The 16,749-nt window shown below is 33.7% G+C and overlaps 1 protein-coding gene across 7 annotated transcripts in view; it reads left to right on the top strand.

Annotated features, from left to right (window-relative positions):
* Positions 1 to 16,749, top strand: part of OXR1 (oxidation resistance 1) — a 508,823-nt gene that overhangs the window by 447,297 nt on the left and 44,777 nt on the right. For all 7 annotated transcript variants that reach the window (XM_087447551.1, XM_004431253.3, XM_004431252.3 and 4 more), the window contains 2 exons: positions 8,614 to 8,766; positions 15,954 to 16,138. In XM_087447551.1, coding sequence (XP_087303677.1) covers positions 8,614 to 8,766; positions 15,954 to 16,138 — 338 coding nt within the window. The remainder of the gene's footprint in view (positions 1 to 8,613; positions 8,767 to 15,953; positions 16,139 to 16,749) is intronic.

Raw genomic sequence — 16,749 nt, 5'->3', positions numbered from 1 at the left:
GCTGGACCAGATGATGCAAGAATACCTTTTTGCACATGGCTATGCCATTTTCCATGGGACTTACAAAGTGATGTACTCATAAGGGGCAGTGACAAAGGAGAGCATTGTACCCTTAGGTTAATTTAGCTGTGTTTCAAACTATAAAGCAGAATTGAAAAGCTAGACTGTAGTATCTAGCCTGACTAGAAACATGTGGGGCCCTTTCTGTCCCTTAGTTTTAACCCAAGTCTGCCTACCAACTGGCTTTATTGAAACACATAAGATCAAAGAGAAGAGGGTGCTGAAGCTCAAGGGAGCAACAAGGCCAGGCCTCCTTCTGCGTGCAAATGCTCTCTTCTTCACTTTTGCCATGTTGGTGAGAGAGAAGGAGAGAATAATAAAGCCACGTGAATGACCTTTTAACCTGTACTGACTCAGGTGCTGTCAAAGATGGCCCAGAAAGTAATCTTTAATATGACCAGTCATATGAATAAATTCTTTCTCCCTGAGATGCATCCAGGAAAAAGAGGTAAGAAACGTAAGAGTTCTTGAAGTTCCCTCTGCTCAGATGATAGCCATCACCTGCTTTCTGATTGTGGGCAATAGTTAGAAATAATTCTTTTGAACATTCGTTTTATAAACTTTAGTTGTACATTTTTTTTTTACCTAGAAATATATTCATTACTGCACTCCAAGATAACATCCCTATATAACTCTCTCTGTGTCTCAAGTGCTTATATCTCTGTATTGCAATTATTGGATTTATGTCTTCCATTCTATATATAAGTCCCTTAGAAGAAAGAATCTTATGTTTAATTAGATATACTTCATATTTGTATTATATTAATTGAAATAATGTTTATTAATATTATTATATGTTTTTCCCAAAAGTTGTCAGAGTTTATATTTCTCTTAACCACTGATAGGTTTCCTGAATGTTCAGCTTTGTAGTGGCTTACCTATGAGGCTAACATGTTATGTTCCTGACATTTTTTTGCATAAAGGATCTCAGTGGTTTTTTAAATAGTTTATTTTCACATAATAATATTATCTTTGAGAATTTCCAGGGTCTAACAATATTTTCCCTTTTTTACTTCACATATTAATGAAGAAACAGAGAGGAGGTAGAACCAAAGTGAGAGTATGTAAATGATAAATTGCTAAAATTTACTATGTGTTGATTATAATTCTAAGCACTTTAAAAGTATTATCATTTATTCTTAACCTCAAACTTATGAGATAAGCACTTGGCCTGGCTGTCTTTGTTTTCCACTCTTGATCCATTCTACACCCTTCTTTATCCTCCTTTGGGCAGTAGACTACATTAATGGGCTCCCTTGACCTTTTGCTTCTGTTGGTTTTCGTCTTTCAAGAGCATTGGCAGAAGATAGGAGGAAACGGTGGGGAGGGGCATATTTATTCTCCTAGCTCCCTCCTACAAGGTCACCCCAGAGTGGCTACATTCTTCAACATCGCATCTCTTGCGAGACAATCCTTGCTACAGAGCCCGCTCTGTCTCTAGGTTTAGGCATGTGTTTCTCCCCCTTACCTCTTTAGGCCCACACATGATAATGAAGCCTCTATTGTTGTTTGCCCTAGATTTTTGTATACACTGCATACATCTGTAAATATTCCTGTTATTAAACTTGCCTAAAATCACTCAATTTGATGTGCCATCTGTTTCTTCCAGTAGCTAACCAATACAGTATTTATTTTATGGATGAGAAAACTGAGGCAAAGAGGTTAAGTAATTTGTGTCTAAGGTCACTCAATTAGCTAGTAGTTGAGTTAGAATTCCAACCTGGGTAGTCTGGGTCCAGAACCCATGTTCTTTATTACCACTTTATAGCTGGAGATTGATAACTCAGAAACTACTATTGCTCAATAAATAATTAGACCCAAAGATATTTAATATTTAATCATTATAAGTGAGTGTAGTAATAGCTGCTACTTTACACTATCTTTTTGTAAGATTCTTTAAATGTAACATCCTTTTATAAATATAGAACCCTTTTGTTTGGTTTTTTAACCTCCTTTGGTTTCTCCTTTCTGCACCTAAATTTACTCATACTAATGCCATTTTAGGCTAAAGCTACTGGTGTGATATATTCAGGATGAAATTCAGAGGAAAAATGTTTAAGTAATGTGGAAAAATGAAATAATTTTAAATAGTTTTATTTATGCTTATATTAATATACTCAACTGAAAGATGAAATATGCAGATAGTTGTATCCTCTTTAATATAAAACACTCTTTAGTATACACTATCTAATAAATCTAAAAGATGATAAGAAAAGTAGAGTACTTAATTGGATTAGATACATGGTGATAAGAAAATATAATTTTGAAAAAAATACTATTAAGAGATTCTATGGAAGGCTCAGAAGGTCTTACAGGAGGAAACCATATAAAGTAGCAATAGAGGTTGGGCACACTAAAAGCATCTTTTTAAGCATAGGCTGCGATTATACTGCTACAGCTACTGTTATACTTAAAAAGTGCTTACTATGCACTTATATTAATGAGGAAACTAAGGCATAGAGAAGAGAGTGACTAACTTATACAGGATCGTATAGTTATTGAGTGATAGCACTGAGGTTTAAACCCTGATAGTCTATGTGCAGATTTTGTGTGGCATTCTTAACCACATTTTGAACTGCCTAATTGATGAAGTGGTGACGACTAGCAGTACAGATTCTCTGTGACTGAGACATATGATCTAAAATTAAAATATAGATGTCACAAATTGTAGAAAGTAGAAAGTTTGTAATAACTGTGGAAGTAATGTAGGACATTTTTGCTTGACCAAAGCAAAAATAAAAGTATAGCAGATAGTTCAGAAGTATTGTTTAAAATAATTAAAAGGTAAACAAAAGTATTGCTTTTCCTTTATTCCTCTACTCCCAATATTTAAGATTCTCTGGGCTTTTTAATATGTTGTTTTTCTCTTTACATAACTTAAAAAATTATTAGTTACCTGTATTAGTTTCCTAGGGCTGCCATAACAAAGGATCACAAAATGGGTGGGTTTAAACCAGAAATTTGTCTCAGAGTTCTAGGGGCCAGAAGTCTGGAATCAAGCTGTTGGCAGGGCCATGCTCCTTGTCGGGGAGAATCCTTCCTTGCCTCTTCTGGCATCTGGTGTTTGCCTGCAGTCCTTGGCATTCCTTGACTTGTTAGATCACTCCAGTTTCTGCATTTGTAGTCACATGGCTGTCTTCTCCCTGTGTGTCTGTGTCTTCACCTAGTAGTCTCCTCTTCATTTAAGGAAACCAGTATGTTGGATTAAGGGTCCACCCTACTCCTCCTGTATGACCTCAGCTTAACTTATTTCATCTGTAAAAACTCTATTTCCAAATAAGGTCACATTCTGAGGTACTGGGTGGTAAGACTTCAGCATATCTTCTTGAGTGACACAACCTATAACATTGCCTGTTATAAAATTACAAGAAAATTACAGAATTTATTTTATAGAATTTATATTATAGAATTTCATCTCCCTTATTTTCTAAGAAAAAGGGAACTTTAGAAGATTTTCTAACTCTAGTCAAATAAGATTTTTTTAAAAGACATTCAGTGAATATTTTCATCACTTATAGTTGAGAAGATATATAGAAGAATGATGCTAATTTAGAGGTTTGGGGAGCTTGGGAGTATTTGTGAAATCTAGTAAAATAAGCCCCCCCCCCATTTTAATCCTACTAATCACATAATTCATTGACATCTTGTAGTTATATACCTGTATACCTGAAAACAGATGTTAATTAAAAGTAATAGCAGACATGCAAGAAGTTAGAAAAAAATTTAGTTAGAAATATCAAGATAGTTTGAAGAAGTCACATATTGCATACACTTCAAGAATTGTTCTGATGTATACTGTCCTTAAACTAGTCACAAACATGCCTCTCTCTCTCCTTCCCTACCTCCCCTCCTCGCTTCCCCTCTCTCTCTAAAAATATGTATATAATATTATATATTTAAACTTAAAATAAGTTTAAAATCACTGAAATATATAAAAATATATTTTATATGCTATATATAATAAATACATAATTATAATTTTAACTTTCATGCTTTTAAACCAAAATTTTAATATTAAAATATATATACTTTATTATATAATAAACATAAGCTTATACATTACATATTATAATAGATAACTGTAAATACCATATATATAGATAACAAATTATATATTATATTTCATCTATATATATAGATACTTTATATAGCACCAAAGCTAAATTATATCATCTATATATTATATAATTTAGCTTTGGTGCTTTTAAACTTAATTTAAATATTAGCAATTTATTAGGGAATTAGAGTTTTTTAATATGTACTTTTTAAATGATGCTCTTATAATCATACGTTGGTATTGTCAGAACACAATTTTATGGTTAATATGTGAAAAAATAGAACTTTATAGTAGGACTTTGTGTATATGTAAATTTTAGGAAATCAATTCTTTATATAGAAGAAATCCCTATATTTGTAACATTATAAATGAGAAATGGTTAAATTATTGGGTGAGAGTTTTCTTCTAGGTTCTGAATGGGAACATCATTTCCATAATTAGAATTTAAAAATTTATCCCACTTTGCTTTATTAACCTAGCTGCTAAAAGCTCAGTCAGAGCCAAAGCCCCAAGTACAATGCTTAAAATTTTGTTTCAGTTTTTCTTCACTCTGATATTTTTATTTTTTATTTGTATCTTATTTTATTCTGGGAGTTGGTTTTAAGAGCCTCAAATTCTTGATCTTAAGAAGTGAAATTTAAATAAATTCTGGGAGAGAGGTGGTTAAACATAATAATTTATAGGAGGTAAATGGTATCCGTTATATCTATTGGATTGAATGAAAAAACATAATATATATTGCTTTAAAAGTAAACATTTTCTTTTAAATTATATATTATATTTGTTGTATGAAATAAATATAAATGTTGGTATTTCTATCCCTGTATGGTTTTTCCTCCTCAAACTTACTATGCCTGACCTATGTGTTATCAAAGAACATTCCTACATATTTTCAATCACAAAGGGGCAAAAACACAATAAAGCCAAGGCAAGAAGGGAAATGGAGAGTTTGGAGTTGCTAATTAGTTTTTGGTAATGATTTATAATAATATTATACAAATCATATTGTATAAGATTTAATCATATTGTACAAAAAAAGATGACTGTAAGTCAGCCTTTTTGGGTCATTTGTCCTAGCAGTGTTTTGCTTTTGCACATTTGAACATTTGGGGCCATAATTGAGACTTCATAGATAGATGTTTTTACTTCCATATTTTTAAGGACCTTTCCATCCCTAGTGACTAAAACAAAATTGCTCAAAGAAGCTTCAGAAAGCACTCAGATGAGCTTCAAAATCACTGCATTAAGGATCAGAATCTATAAATACCGGTCAAAACCAACTACACAGAGATAATGATACTTTGGATAATGTATATGTTTGTAAGTTATAATGAGGTCTGATTATGATTCCTCTGAACAACTTTGATCTTTTTAAAAAGAGTGTACTCTTCTGTGCTATACTTTTGGCAATTGCTAAACTAATCTCATGTATTCTTTTTAATAGGATTCCATTGACAAATCGGGATGCTATAGATACTGAGTTGTAGAATTTGAGACTTTGAGGGACCCTCAGAGATCATGTTGTTCAACGAGGTATATCTTCATTTAAGGAAAGGATTTGACATTGTACCTTGACATAGTTTTTGTGAATAATAGTGTTACATAGTAGATAATGTTGTCTACTGGATTTGGCAGTAACTGAACAGTTATACACAAACTTTGTTGATAACTTGGTGCCAACTTGCAGGAGGCCTTCTGATGGCCCTGCGTTGGCTTTTTTTCCCTCTGCACATTTATTAGTCATTTAGAAGAATATTTGAAAGGGAGGGTGTACAGTATTGCAGTGAAGCTCACCAGTTCATGTGTTGGCAACATGGATTTGCACCTCAGCTTCGTCTTACACATTGGGCAAGTTACTGAACTTGGCTAAGCATAAGTTTCCTTAAAAATTAAGGCAATAGTATATCCCTAATATGAATGATTTGAAAATGAAAGGAAATGGTCCATACGACACATAAATATAACAAGTATTCATAAATATCCATTAATATTTTTGTTAATATCACTTATTTAATTGTGCTAAATGAATTTATATATGATGCAAAACGCTTAGATATAGTAACTACCAGAGACAACAGGACTAGTCTAAAATTATTAATTTGTATAATAAAATGAAAAGATTGAGAACTTTGTTAATAAATATTAATGATTAAACAGTGTCATGCCACTGTTAAAATCTAATTCCGTTTTAGGTTTTGTAAAAATGTAATCATAGTATATTAAATACAGTTGTTTTACAATATTTTATACTGGTCGGTGCATCCTTCAAAAAATATCTGTTGAGTATCTGCCCAAGTGCTAGGGATTCATCCCTATGTTTTAGGAGGGGTATATGAAATTTAGAAAGGAAGTCTAAAAATTCTTTCCTTATGGACGTTTAAGGAATTAGATCCATTAATTAGAGTAGAAAAACTTATGTTAAAATTTGATAGCTGTTTTCAAGTATCTCAAAGTCTATGAGAATGAAGAGGAGGCAGCTTTGTGTATTATTTCAAAAGGCCAAATCAGAGCTATTAAGTGTTAGTTACAAAGTGGCACATTTTAGCTCAAAGATCTGAAGAACCTTGCTACTATGAAAACTATTCTACCAGGCATTGTGCATTTACCCATAAGGTATGAAATGCCTCTGTGGAAGTATTTATTTATTTATTATTTTATTGAGGTCACGTTGGTTTATAACATTGTGTAAATTTCAGGTGTACATTATTATATTTCAGCTTCTGTATAGACTGCATCGTGTTCACCACCAATAGTCTAGTTTTTATCTGTCGCCATTCATATGTGCCCCTTTACCCCTTTTGCCCTCCCTCTACCCCTACCCTCTGGTAACCACCAATCTGTTCTCCTTATCTGTGTGTTTATTTGTTTATCTTCCACATATGGGTGAAATCATACAGTATTTGTCTTTCTCTGTCTGACTTATTTAGCTTAGCATAATGCCCTCAAGGTCCATCCGTATTGGCACAAATGGCATGATTTTTTTCTTTTTTATGGCTGAGTAGTGTTCTATTGTATATGTATACCACATCTTCTTTATCCGTTCATCCGTTGATGGGCACTTGGGTTGCTTCCAAGTCTTGGCTATTGTGAGTAATGCTGCGATGAACATAGGGGTGCATATATCCTTTTGAATTAGTGTTTTCATGTTCTTTGAATGAATGCCCAAAAGTTCCCTTTTCTCCACTTCCTCTCCAACACTTGTTATTTATTGCCTTTTTAATAATCATCATTCTGACAGGTGTGAGGTCATATCTTGTTGTAGTTTTGATTTGCATTTCCCTAATAATCAGTGATGTTGAACATGTTTTCACGTGCTTCTTGGCCATCTGTATATCTTCTTTGGAAAAATGTCTGTTCATATCCTCTGCCCATTTTTTGATTGAGTTGTTCATTTTTTTATTGTTGGACTATGGAGGTATTGAAAACAAAGATTAAAAGGCATCTGTCTAGCCTTCCTACATTGTACAGAATATTGAACTTTGGGGGGAACTATGAGTTCTAAGGGGTCTGTGAACTTGGATATAAAAATTTTTTGTGAAATCTAGCATTTTTTTAAGTTAGGAATATAAGCAGCAAACTATAGAGTATCACCAGGCTTACCTGTGACTTTGTCTCCAATATAACTCACAGATATTTTCAGATCACTTTAGATTTGTTGTAGATGTCACAGAATGTTATTTATCTCCATCTACTTCAAAATTATAATTATCAGAGTCATCAGTAGATCTTGTTATTTAATGTATTATTAAAGAAGTATAAATATATATGACTATATCGCCAATTTAAAGTATGTATATATAAAACTCTAATTTTTAAAAAATGTTTTGATAATTGTATTTCAATATAATTTTTCTTTGTAATCCTGTATTTTATTTTAAATTTTCAAAAAAACATTCTGAGAAGGATCCATTCACTGCAAGAATGGTCCATGGCGCCGAAAATGTTAAGACCTTGTGATCTAACTAATAAAGACTTTGTAGAATGGTATTGATAAACTCACTGTAGCTTAAGATTTTAAAAGGTTCTTCCAGTGAATAGCTTCTGCTGAATTCCTAGGTATCACAGATAAGCACTCTACCTTTTCACTGCTCCTAACACCTGAGGGATGTACTAAATAATCTTATCAGGACCAGTGATTTAATTCAGGAGCAGCTGAATGTGTGTGTGTTATGTGTATGTGTAGAGTGGGGGTACAAGAGATGTAGTTTTCAACATTCTCCAGATGATTCATATATATATATGAATATATATATCTATGTTCCATTAAAAAATCATTGAAAATGTAAGTTTAAGCTGTGTTAGAGATCTTTACTGAATGTCAAATACAGCTGTTGAGTGCTATTCTGTCCTGTATTTTTTTACATGAGGATGTTTTGGGCTGACCTCCAGAATATGGTGAGAAGAAAGAATACTTATTGGGGAAAGCTATTCATTTGGCCCTAATAATGTGCCTATTTTTAATTAGTTCTCTGACGTGCCTTTTTGTTTTTTTAAAGACTCCTGATGTACTTCACCCGAAAGAAGCAACTCCCTCATCTACTTTTACTGGTATTCGACCTGCACGAGTTGTATCTTCAACTTCTGAAGAGGAAGAAGCATTTACTGAGAAATTTCTTAAAATTAATTGCAAATATATTACTAGGGGCAAGGTAATGAATTTAGAAAAAACTTTTATCGTGCTTTATTTATTACTAAAATATGACAGTTTGGCATTTATATTTTAAGTCATCAACATCAGCAAATGCTTGAATATTTAAAATTGGTGACACTACTCGTTTGGGTTAATGTGGACCTTGCTCAGAACTAACTTATAATCTAGTGGTCTCTTGCAGTTGTTAAAGGCATTGGGATATAAATAGATTTACTACAATAAGGTACAGCTAATTTGCTGTTGGTAGAATATTTCAAAAAGCTGGTATAAAATGACCATTACTGGGCGCTGTTTGGAGTGTAGCTCTTATAAACTTAGTATAACACACAAATAGGAAGATAACTACTATTTATTGATTACCTACTATATGCTGGAAACTTTATGAAGCATTTTAATTAGTTTATCACCTCAAAATAACCCTGTGAGATAGGAGGTCCTATTTCTTCTTCACAGAAAAAAAAAAAAACTGTCAGAAAAGGTTAGTAAGTCCAAGGTTTTTCATTCATGGCCAAAATTCAAACCCGGTTTGAATCTATGTTTTATCTACCACACCTTGCTGCTTTTCTAAGCAAAGAATTCTAGCTTACAAAGGGAATACAGTAAAGTAACACAAAATAAACTCCCAGTATTGCTTAGAAAATAACTATAGCACGATATCGACTTTAGAAGTCACATGAGAACCATTACTTTATAGTCATAATGCATAAATTATGAGTATTTGGAATACAAGTGTTTAGTGCTGTAAATTGCCCCCTGTGTACTATTGTAACTGCATCCACAATCTTGGTAGGTTGTATTTTCATTTTCATTCAGTTCAAAATACTTTCCCTTTATTTTTCCTTTGGCTCATGGAATATTTAGGAGTGTTTTAGTTAAGTTTTCAAATATTTGGGGATATTCTAGATATCTTTCTGTTACTGATTTCTAATGTTATTCCATGTGGTTGGAGAACATACTGCTATTTGAAGGCTCAATTTATTAAGATTTGTTTTATGGTTCAGAATGTGGTATATCTTGATGAATGTTACATTGAAAAGAATGTGTATTCTGCTCTTGTTGGGAAGAATATTCTGTAAATGTTGATTCAGTTAAGTGATAGTGTTGTTCTTCTGTATCCCTACTGATTTTCTGTCTATTTGTTCTATCGATTATTGACAGAAGGCTGTTTAAACTCTTCTCTGTAGTTGTGAATTTGTCTATTTCTCTTTTCATTTCGATCACTTTTTGTTTCATATATTTTGAAACTCTGCTATTAAGTGTAAAAATGTTTAGGATTCTTATATTCTCTTCATGAATTGACTTGTTTTATTATGAAAGATCTTCTTTATTCTTGGTAATATTCTTTGCTATGAAATCTGCTTTGGTGGATACTAATGTAATCACTTCAGCTTCCTTTTGATTAGTGTTAACATAGTTTATCATTTCCATTCTTTTACTTTTAGCTTGTGTCTTTATATTTAAAGTGGGTTTCCATAGTTTATATTAGAATTCACTCTTTGAATTGTATATTCTATGGGCTTTGACAAATGTATAATGACATATATCCACCATTACAGTATAATACAGAATAGTTCATTGCCCTAAAAATCCTCTGTGCACTGCCTATTCATCTATCCCTCCCCCTGAACCCCTGGAAACTACTGATCTTACTGTCTCTACAGTTTTGCCTTTTTCAGAGTGTCATATAGTTAGAATCATACAGTATGATTGTATGATTTCAGATTGATGGCTTCTTTAACTTAACAATATACATTTAAGAGTCCTCCATGTCTTTCATGGCTTGACAGCTCATTTCTTTTTATCACTGAATAATATTTCATTGTGTGGCTATACCACAGTTTACTCATTCACCTACTGAAGGAAATCTTGGTTGCTTCCAAGTTCGGACACTTATGAATACAGCTGCTATAAACATTCATGTGCAGATTTTGTGTAGACGTAAGTTTTTACCTCATTTGGGTAAAAACTAAGGAGTGCAATTGCTAGATCATATGGTAAGACTATGTTTAGCTTTGTAAGAAACTGCCAAACCGTTTTTCAAAGTGGCTGTATCATTTTGCATTCCTACCAGCAATCAATGAGAGTTGCTGTTGCTCCACATCCTCACCAGCATTCCCTGTTGACAGTGTTTTAGATTTTAGCCGTGCTAATTGGTCTTTAGTGATAACTCGTTGTTTTAATTTGCATTTCCCTAATGACTTACGATATTGAGCATCTTTTCATGTGCTTATTTGCTATCCATGTATCTTTGGCATTTTCTTTATTTTTCAAAGATATTTTCACTAGGCATAGAATTTTAGGTTTACAGGGTTTTCTCTTTCTTTCAGAACTTTAAAGATGTGTCTTTCAGAACTCCACTGTTTTCTAGCTTGCACTGTTTCTGAAGAGAAGTCTTCTATTATTTTCATATTTGGTGTTCTGTACAAAATATATATTTTTCTTTGGTTGCATTTAAGGTGGTCCCTTTATCACTGATTTTGAGCAATTTGATTAGGATGTGACTTGGTGTATTTTTCATATTTGTTTTGCTTGGGGTTTATTCCGTTTCTTGGATCTCTGGGTTTATAGTTTTCATCAAATTTGGAAAATTTTCGGCCATGTTTCTTCAAATATTTTTTTTCTCTCTCATCCTCTCCTCTTCTTTGGGAACTTTAATTATGCATATTTTGGGCTGTTTGACATTGTGTCTCATAGCTCACTGATACTCTGTTCTTTTTTTTTAGTTCCTTCTTTTTATTTTGAATAATTTCAATTGCTGTATCTTTACGTCCACAATTTTTTTTTGCTATGTCTAATCTGCTATTAATTCCATCCAATGTGTTTTTCATCTCTGTAAGTTCAAACTAGGTCTCTAATATCTTCCATGTCCCTATTTGCCATGTACGATCTTTCTTCTGTATTCTTGAATGTATGGAATATAGTTGTAATAATTATTTTAATCTTTTTTTAACCAATTCTTTTCTCTCTCTCACTTCTGGGTTTGTTTCTATTAATTGATTTTTCTCATTGTTGAGTCACTTTTTCCTGTTTCTTTGCATGCCTAGTAATTTTCAATTGGATACCAGATGTTATGAATTTTATATTGTGGGATGCTGAATATTTTTGTATTTCTGTACATATTCTTGCACTTTTTTCTGTGACACAGTTGTTTCTTGGAAACAGCTTGATCTTATATCATGGCTTGTTTTTAAGCTTACTTAGGAAGGACTAGAACAGCTTTAAGTCTATAACTACTTTTCCCCCTTACTGAGACAATACACTTCTGAGTATTCTGAGACCCTGGAAATTTCAAGGATTTTTGCTCTGGTTGGTGAGAACACAAACTATTCCTGACTCTGTAGACTCTAGGGGTTGTTTCCTCTGCTTCTTTTGAGTGCTTCTTTTCTCATCCTTGGATAGTTACCAACATATAGGTAGCAACCAGTACTGAACCAGAAGTTTGAAAAAGGAGCCTCCGTAGATCTCCAAAGCTTTCTCACTGGGAAGTGATCATCTCTCTTTTCCTTTCTCTGCCTGTGGCCTGGAAACTCTCTCCACTCAGTATACTGGGGCATTTGTAGAGCTCACCTGTTTATTTCCTGTTATTCAAGTATCACTGCCCAGCATTCCAGTATTTGAAAACAGTTATTTCATGTATTTTGTGTGTGTATGTGTTTTAGTAGTTTTAGGCAGAATTAGTTCTTGGCTAGAAGCAGAATTTCACTTGTTCATATTTGAATAAAAATTCTATTTAAGGATCAAAGCAAAAATAAAGTTATCGGCAGGGTTAGGAATGGCCTGCAGCCTGTGTTCTTGGAACATAATCTCTTATTGGAGGCTGGCTCTGTTTATTTTAATGCATGGAATAAAGTATGCAGGAAAAGATGCTTTCTCATACAAGTCATATTTTCTTCTTTCTAGTTCCTACAGGTTGATTGTAATAAAGGTTATTTATATAAATATTATGGAAATTTGTCAACAGTAATTATAATGGTCAAATGACTGTGGACTTAAGACTGGAAGAAAAATCAGTACAACAAGTTTTTCTCTCTGCTGGAATGAGTTCCCAAATCATAGTCTTTTATTTGCTAGTATTTACAGAAATATTGTAAGTGGTAACTTTTCTTTTACAGATAGAGTTTTTTTTCTAATAGAAATAGTGTCTCCTTAGATTAGTCAGGTAATTGCACATAGGGAATTAGAAGTTATTAATACTAAAGAGAAATCTGTGCTTAAAGTATCTGAAGATGATGTGGATTAAGAAGATACTCTGATTGGAAACCTCTTACATTATGCTCTTGCTTCTGTTAATGTGTCTGGATTTATGAAACAGTATTAAAAAAGAATGAAATGCAAATGCTTTGGTATGAATTTATGATATCAGACTTGGTCTTTGTCAAATGAATTTGAGAAGTTACTTTCTCAAGAGATTTTTGTGAATTTTATGTTGAAGTAATGTTTCTCATGGCCAACTGTTTTGATTTATGGAGAATGACATCTGACAGAATACCTCAAAGAGCCCAGCTAGAGGCAGAGGGAAAGCTTGAAGAATACATCTGTGGATCCTTTCAATAGTGGCAAATAAGGGTGAATTCCTGGAAAGTAACATTAGCAGGTTGATCAGTCCAGTGTTAAGATGTAGGACTTCAAGCTCCTTCTAATCCAAAAAGTAGAAGTACAGTTTTGAAAGGCTTTTCAAATGATTTCTATAGTTACACTACTAAGATTGTAGTATTAGTGTGTATAGTGAATTAAAGCATTAACATTACACTGGGCCTTTTCTATCATACATACCTAGTAATCATTGTCTTTGTGAAAATCCTCTAAAGTGAAAAATAGTATGTAACATTATACCAGTGAACCAAATATTATATCATCGTTTAAAACTAGTCCTCAGGTGAAACTTATGAAATCAAGAATGACCTGAAGTCTTTCAGAGAACCTGGGGTTTGCTTTCCTTAATCCTAACTGATTGCTTGGTTTCATTTAACAAATCACTAAGTTTATGGAAGATGAGATAGAGGAAAGTATTAAAGATCGGAAATCTTTAAGGTTTTATACGTTGTGTATACTCTACTCTTGATTATCTATTTCTTGGATTGTCCCTGGCAATGTAAATATCCCTACAACGTACTTTACCATCTCTCCTTTTTTTTTTTTTTTTTTTTTTTTAAAGATTTATTTATTTATTTTCACCCCAAAGCCCCAGTAGATAGTTGTATGTCATAGTTGCACAGCTTTCTAGTTGCCGTATGTGGGACGCGGCCTCAGCGTAGCCAGAGAAGCGGTGCGTCGGTGTGCGCCCGGGATCCGAACCCGGGCCGCCAGCATCAGAGAGCACGCACTTAACCAGTAAGCCACAGGGCCGGCCCTACCATCTCTCATTAAATTGAGTTGGCATGTGATCCAGAAATATAAACTGATGTATATGACTCTATTTAAAGTATTGACCAAAAGATGATTAGGCTATGGTTTATATCAAGTTACTCCTTCTTTGAATGGTTCGTGGTCTGAACTAAAAGAAATATTATTCAGAGTTTCAGATTCATTCCCTTTCCCACACCAAAATGCACACACATACGTATTCTGTTCTCTAATGTGCAATACCTTTTTTCCACTTGTGATTTGTTGACCATTTTTAGTTGGATTTTCTTTTTTTACGTTTTTACTTGATCATTTTTAAAGGTAGTTTGTCATAATTTAAACTTTATGTTCTTAAAATTAAGCCAGATAAATTGACAGAGCTGAATGAATATGGACTTGGAAGGAGGGTATGATACTAAATCAACGAGGATTTAAGTTTTGCTTAATAGCTTCAGGAAAAAGACCACTTTGAAGTAACTATTTGGTTTATTTTTAGAATTCTGTCTGGCTCTTCATTTATACACTTAGAGAATGTAGTGGAATGGGAGTTTAAAAGTGGTATTAAGGAATATTTAGCTCTTGAGTCAGAGTGATTATAGTTTGTGACTCGGGTGTGGCAGGATTATAGTAAAAAGCATGGACTACCTGAATTTTGAATCTTGGTTTACCACTTATTAGTTAGCTATGTTATTTATTATTTAGGACAAGTTGCTTAGCCTCTCACAACGTTAATTTCCCCATCTGTTTACTCATCTCGGAGCTATGATTGTGAAGATCAAATGAACAATAATGTATAAAGCATGATACATACAAAACATTCAGTAAATATTAGCTAATATTAGTGGAATCTGCTTCCTATGGATTTTGGTGTGCTCACTTATAAAATGAGAGGGTTGAACTCTTCATATTTGTGTCGCTATTTGTATAAATGTATTTAAAACTTAATAGCTTTTCATGATTAAATTAAAAATGGTTACTGTGTACCTTAGAGGTCATCTAATCTACCTAATTTTGTAGATGAAGAAACTGAAGCCCAGAGGCTTTGCTTGCTTAAGGTCACATAGCTAGGTAATTGCAGAGTCAAGTGAAAAGATTTTTTTTTTTTTTTTAAGATCAGCCCTGTGCTAACATCCGCCAATCCTCCTCTTTTTTTGCTGAGGAAGACTGGCCCTGGGCTAACATCCACGCCCATCTTCCTCCACTTTATATGGGACACCGCCACAGCACAGCCTGTCAAGTGGTGCATTGGTGCGCGCCCGGGATCCGAACCGGCGAACCCCGGGCCGCTGCAGCGGAGCGTACCCACCCAACCACTTGCTCCACTGGGCCGGCCCCAAAAAATGTTTTTTTAAAGATGTTTTAAAGAGATTATACTATTTTCCTTGTATAATTAATTGAATTATCAATACATTATTTATTAAAACTGCATTGTGTACATGAAATTATATGTGGTACTTTTAGTGAGGGAACAACACAGGAAGCAGTACAAATTAATGCAAGCCCATCCCTTGCAGGACTTTACAATCCCTTCTTACATTACTGAAGTTACCTTGCTGATATAACTCAGTATTTTACTGAAGCTGCAAATTTTAATTCCTGACTTGATTGTTTGAGGGTGAATATGATATTCTTTGTATTTTGCCTCTGCTTAAAAGGAGAATTTACTGGGAAAATTTGGCTTTTGCTAAAAACGTTTTCATGAGAATGCCATAGTGCTTGAATGTACTACTCTTATATATAGTAGATGGCCTAACATCAAAAGAAAATTAGTAAAAGTAGCTAGAATACTTCTTGACCATTTAAACTTTGAATATTAAATGTTATTTTCTTTTTTCGTCTTAGGGCACAGTCAGTGGTGTGCTGCTGGTTACACCAAATAATATAATGTTTGATCCACATAAAACTGACCCCTTGGTTCAAGAGAATGGCTGTGAGGAATATGGCATCATGTGTCCAATGGAAGAGGTGATGTCAGCAGCAATGTACAAAGAAATTTTGGATAGCAAAATAAAGGAATCCTTACCCATGTAAGAGTGGTCTTTATACTCTTTAGCAGTTTTATTGCATTTAGATAGTTAGCCCTGGTCTAATACTCTAAAGTATTTTTTATTAGTTTTATTGTAGCTGCTTTTCATTTTATCAATAAGAAAACAAAACTATGTATAGTAGTGAAAAGTTTATTCTTTTTTATTTTTTTGAGGAAGATCAGCCCTGAGCTAATATCTGATGCCAATCCTCCTCTTTTTGCTGAGGAAGACTGGCCCTGGGCTAACATCCGTGCCCATCTTCCTCTGCTTATATGGGATGCCACCACAGCATGGCTTGACAAGCGGTGCATCGGTGCGCGCCCGGGATCTGAACCGGCGAGCCCCGGGCCGCCGTAGCAGAGTGCATGCGCTTAACCACTTGCGCCACCGGGGTGGCCCCTGAAAAGTTTATTCTTAATACACCTAGAATAGTGAGGAATTGTTTTAGATTTATATTTGTATATTTGGTCAGAGAACTGGATATTTAAAAGTAACCAATAGTATTCATTTAATGCAATGTTTACCAGCCATTTTTATTCAAATACAGCATTCAGAGTTCTAAATTATTTCTATGAGCAATTTAAGGTAATATAAGTAATCAAGGGTAGCTT

The sequence above is a fragment of the Ceratotherium simum genome, chromosome 23, assembly GCF_057802395.1.
Source record: "Ceratotherium simum simum isolate JZ-2026a chromosome 23, ASM5780239v1, whole genome shotgun sequence".
NCBI classification, from domain to species: domain Eukaryota; kingdom Metazoa; phylum Chordata; class Mammalia; order Perissodactyla; family Rhinocerotidae; genus Ceratotherium; species Ceratotherium simum.
This window is presented reverse-complemented; position numbering and strand designations above follow the sequence as displayed.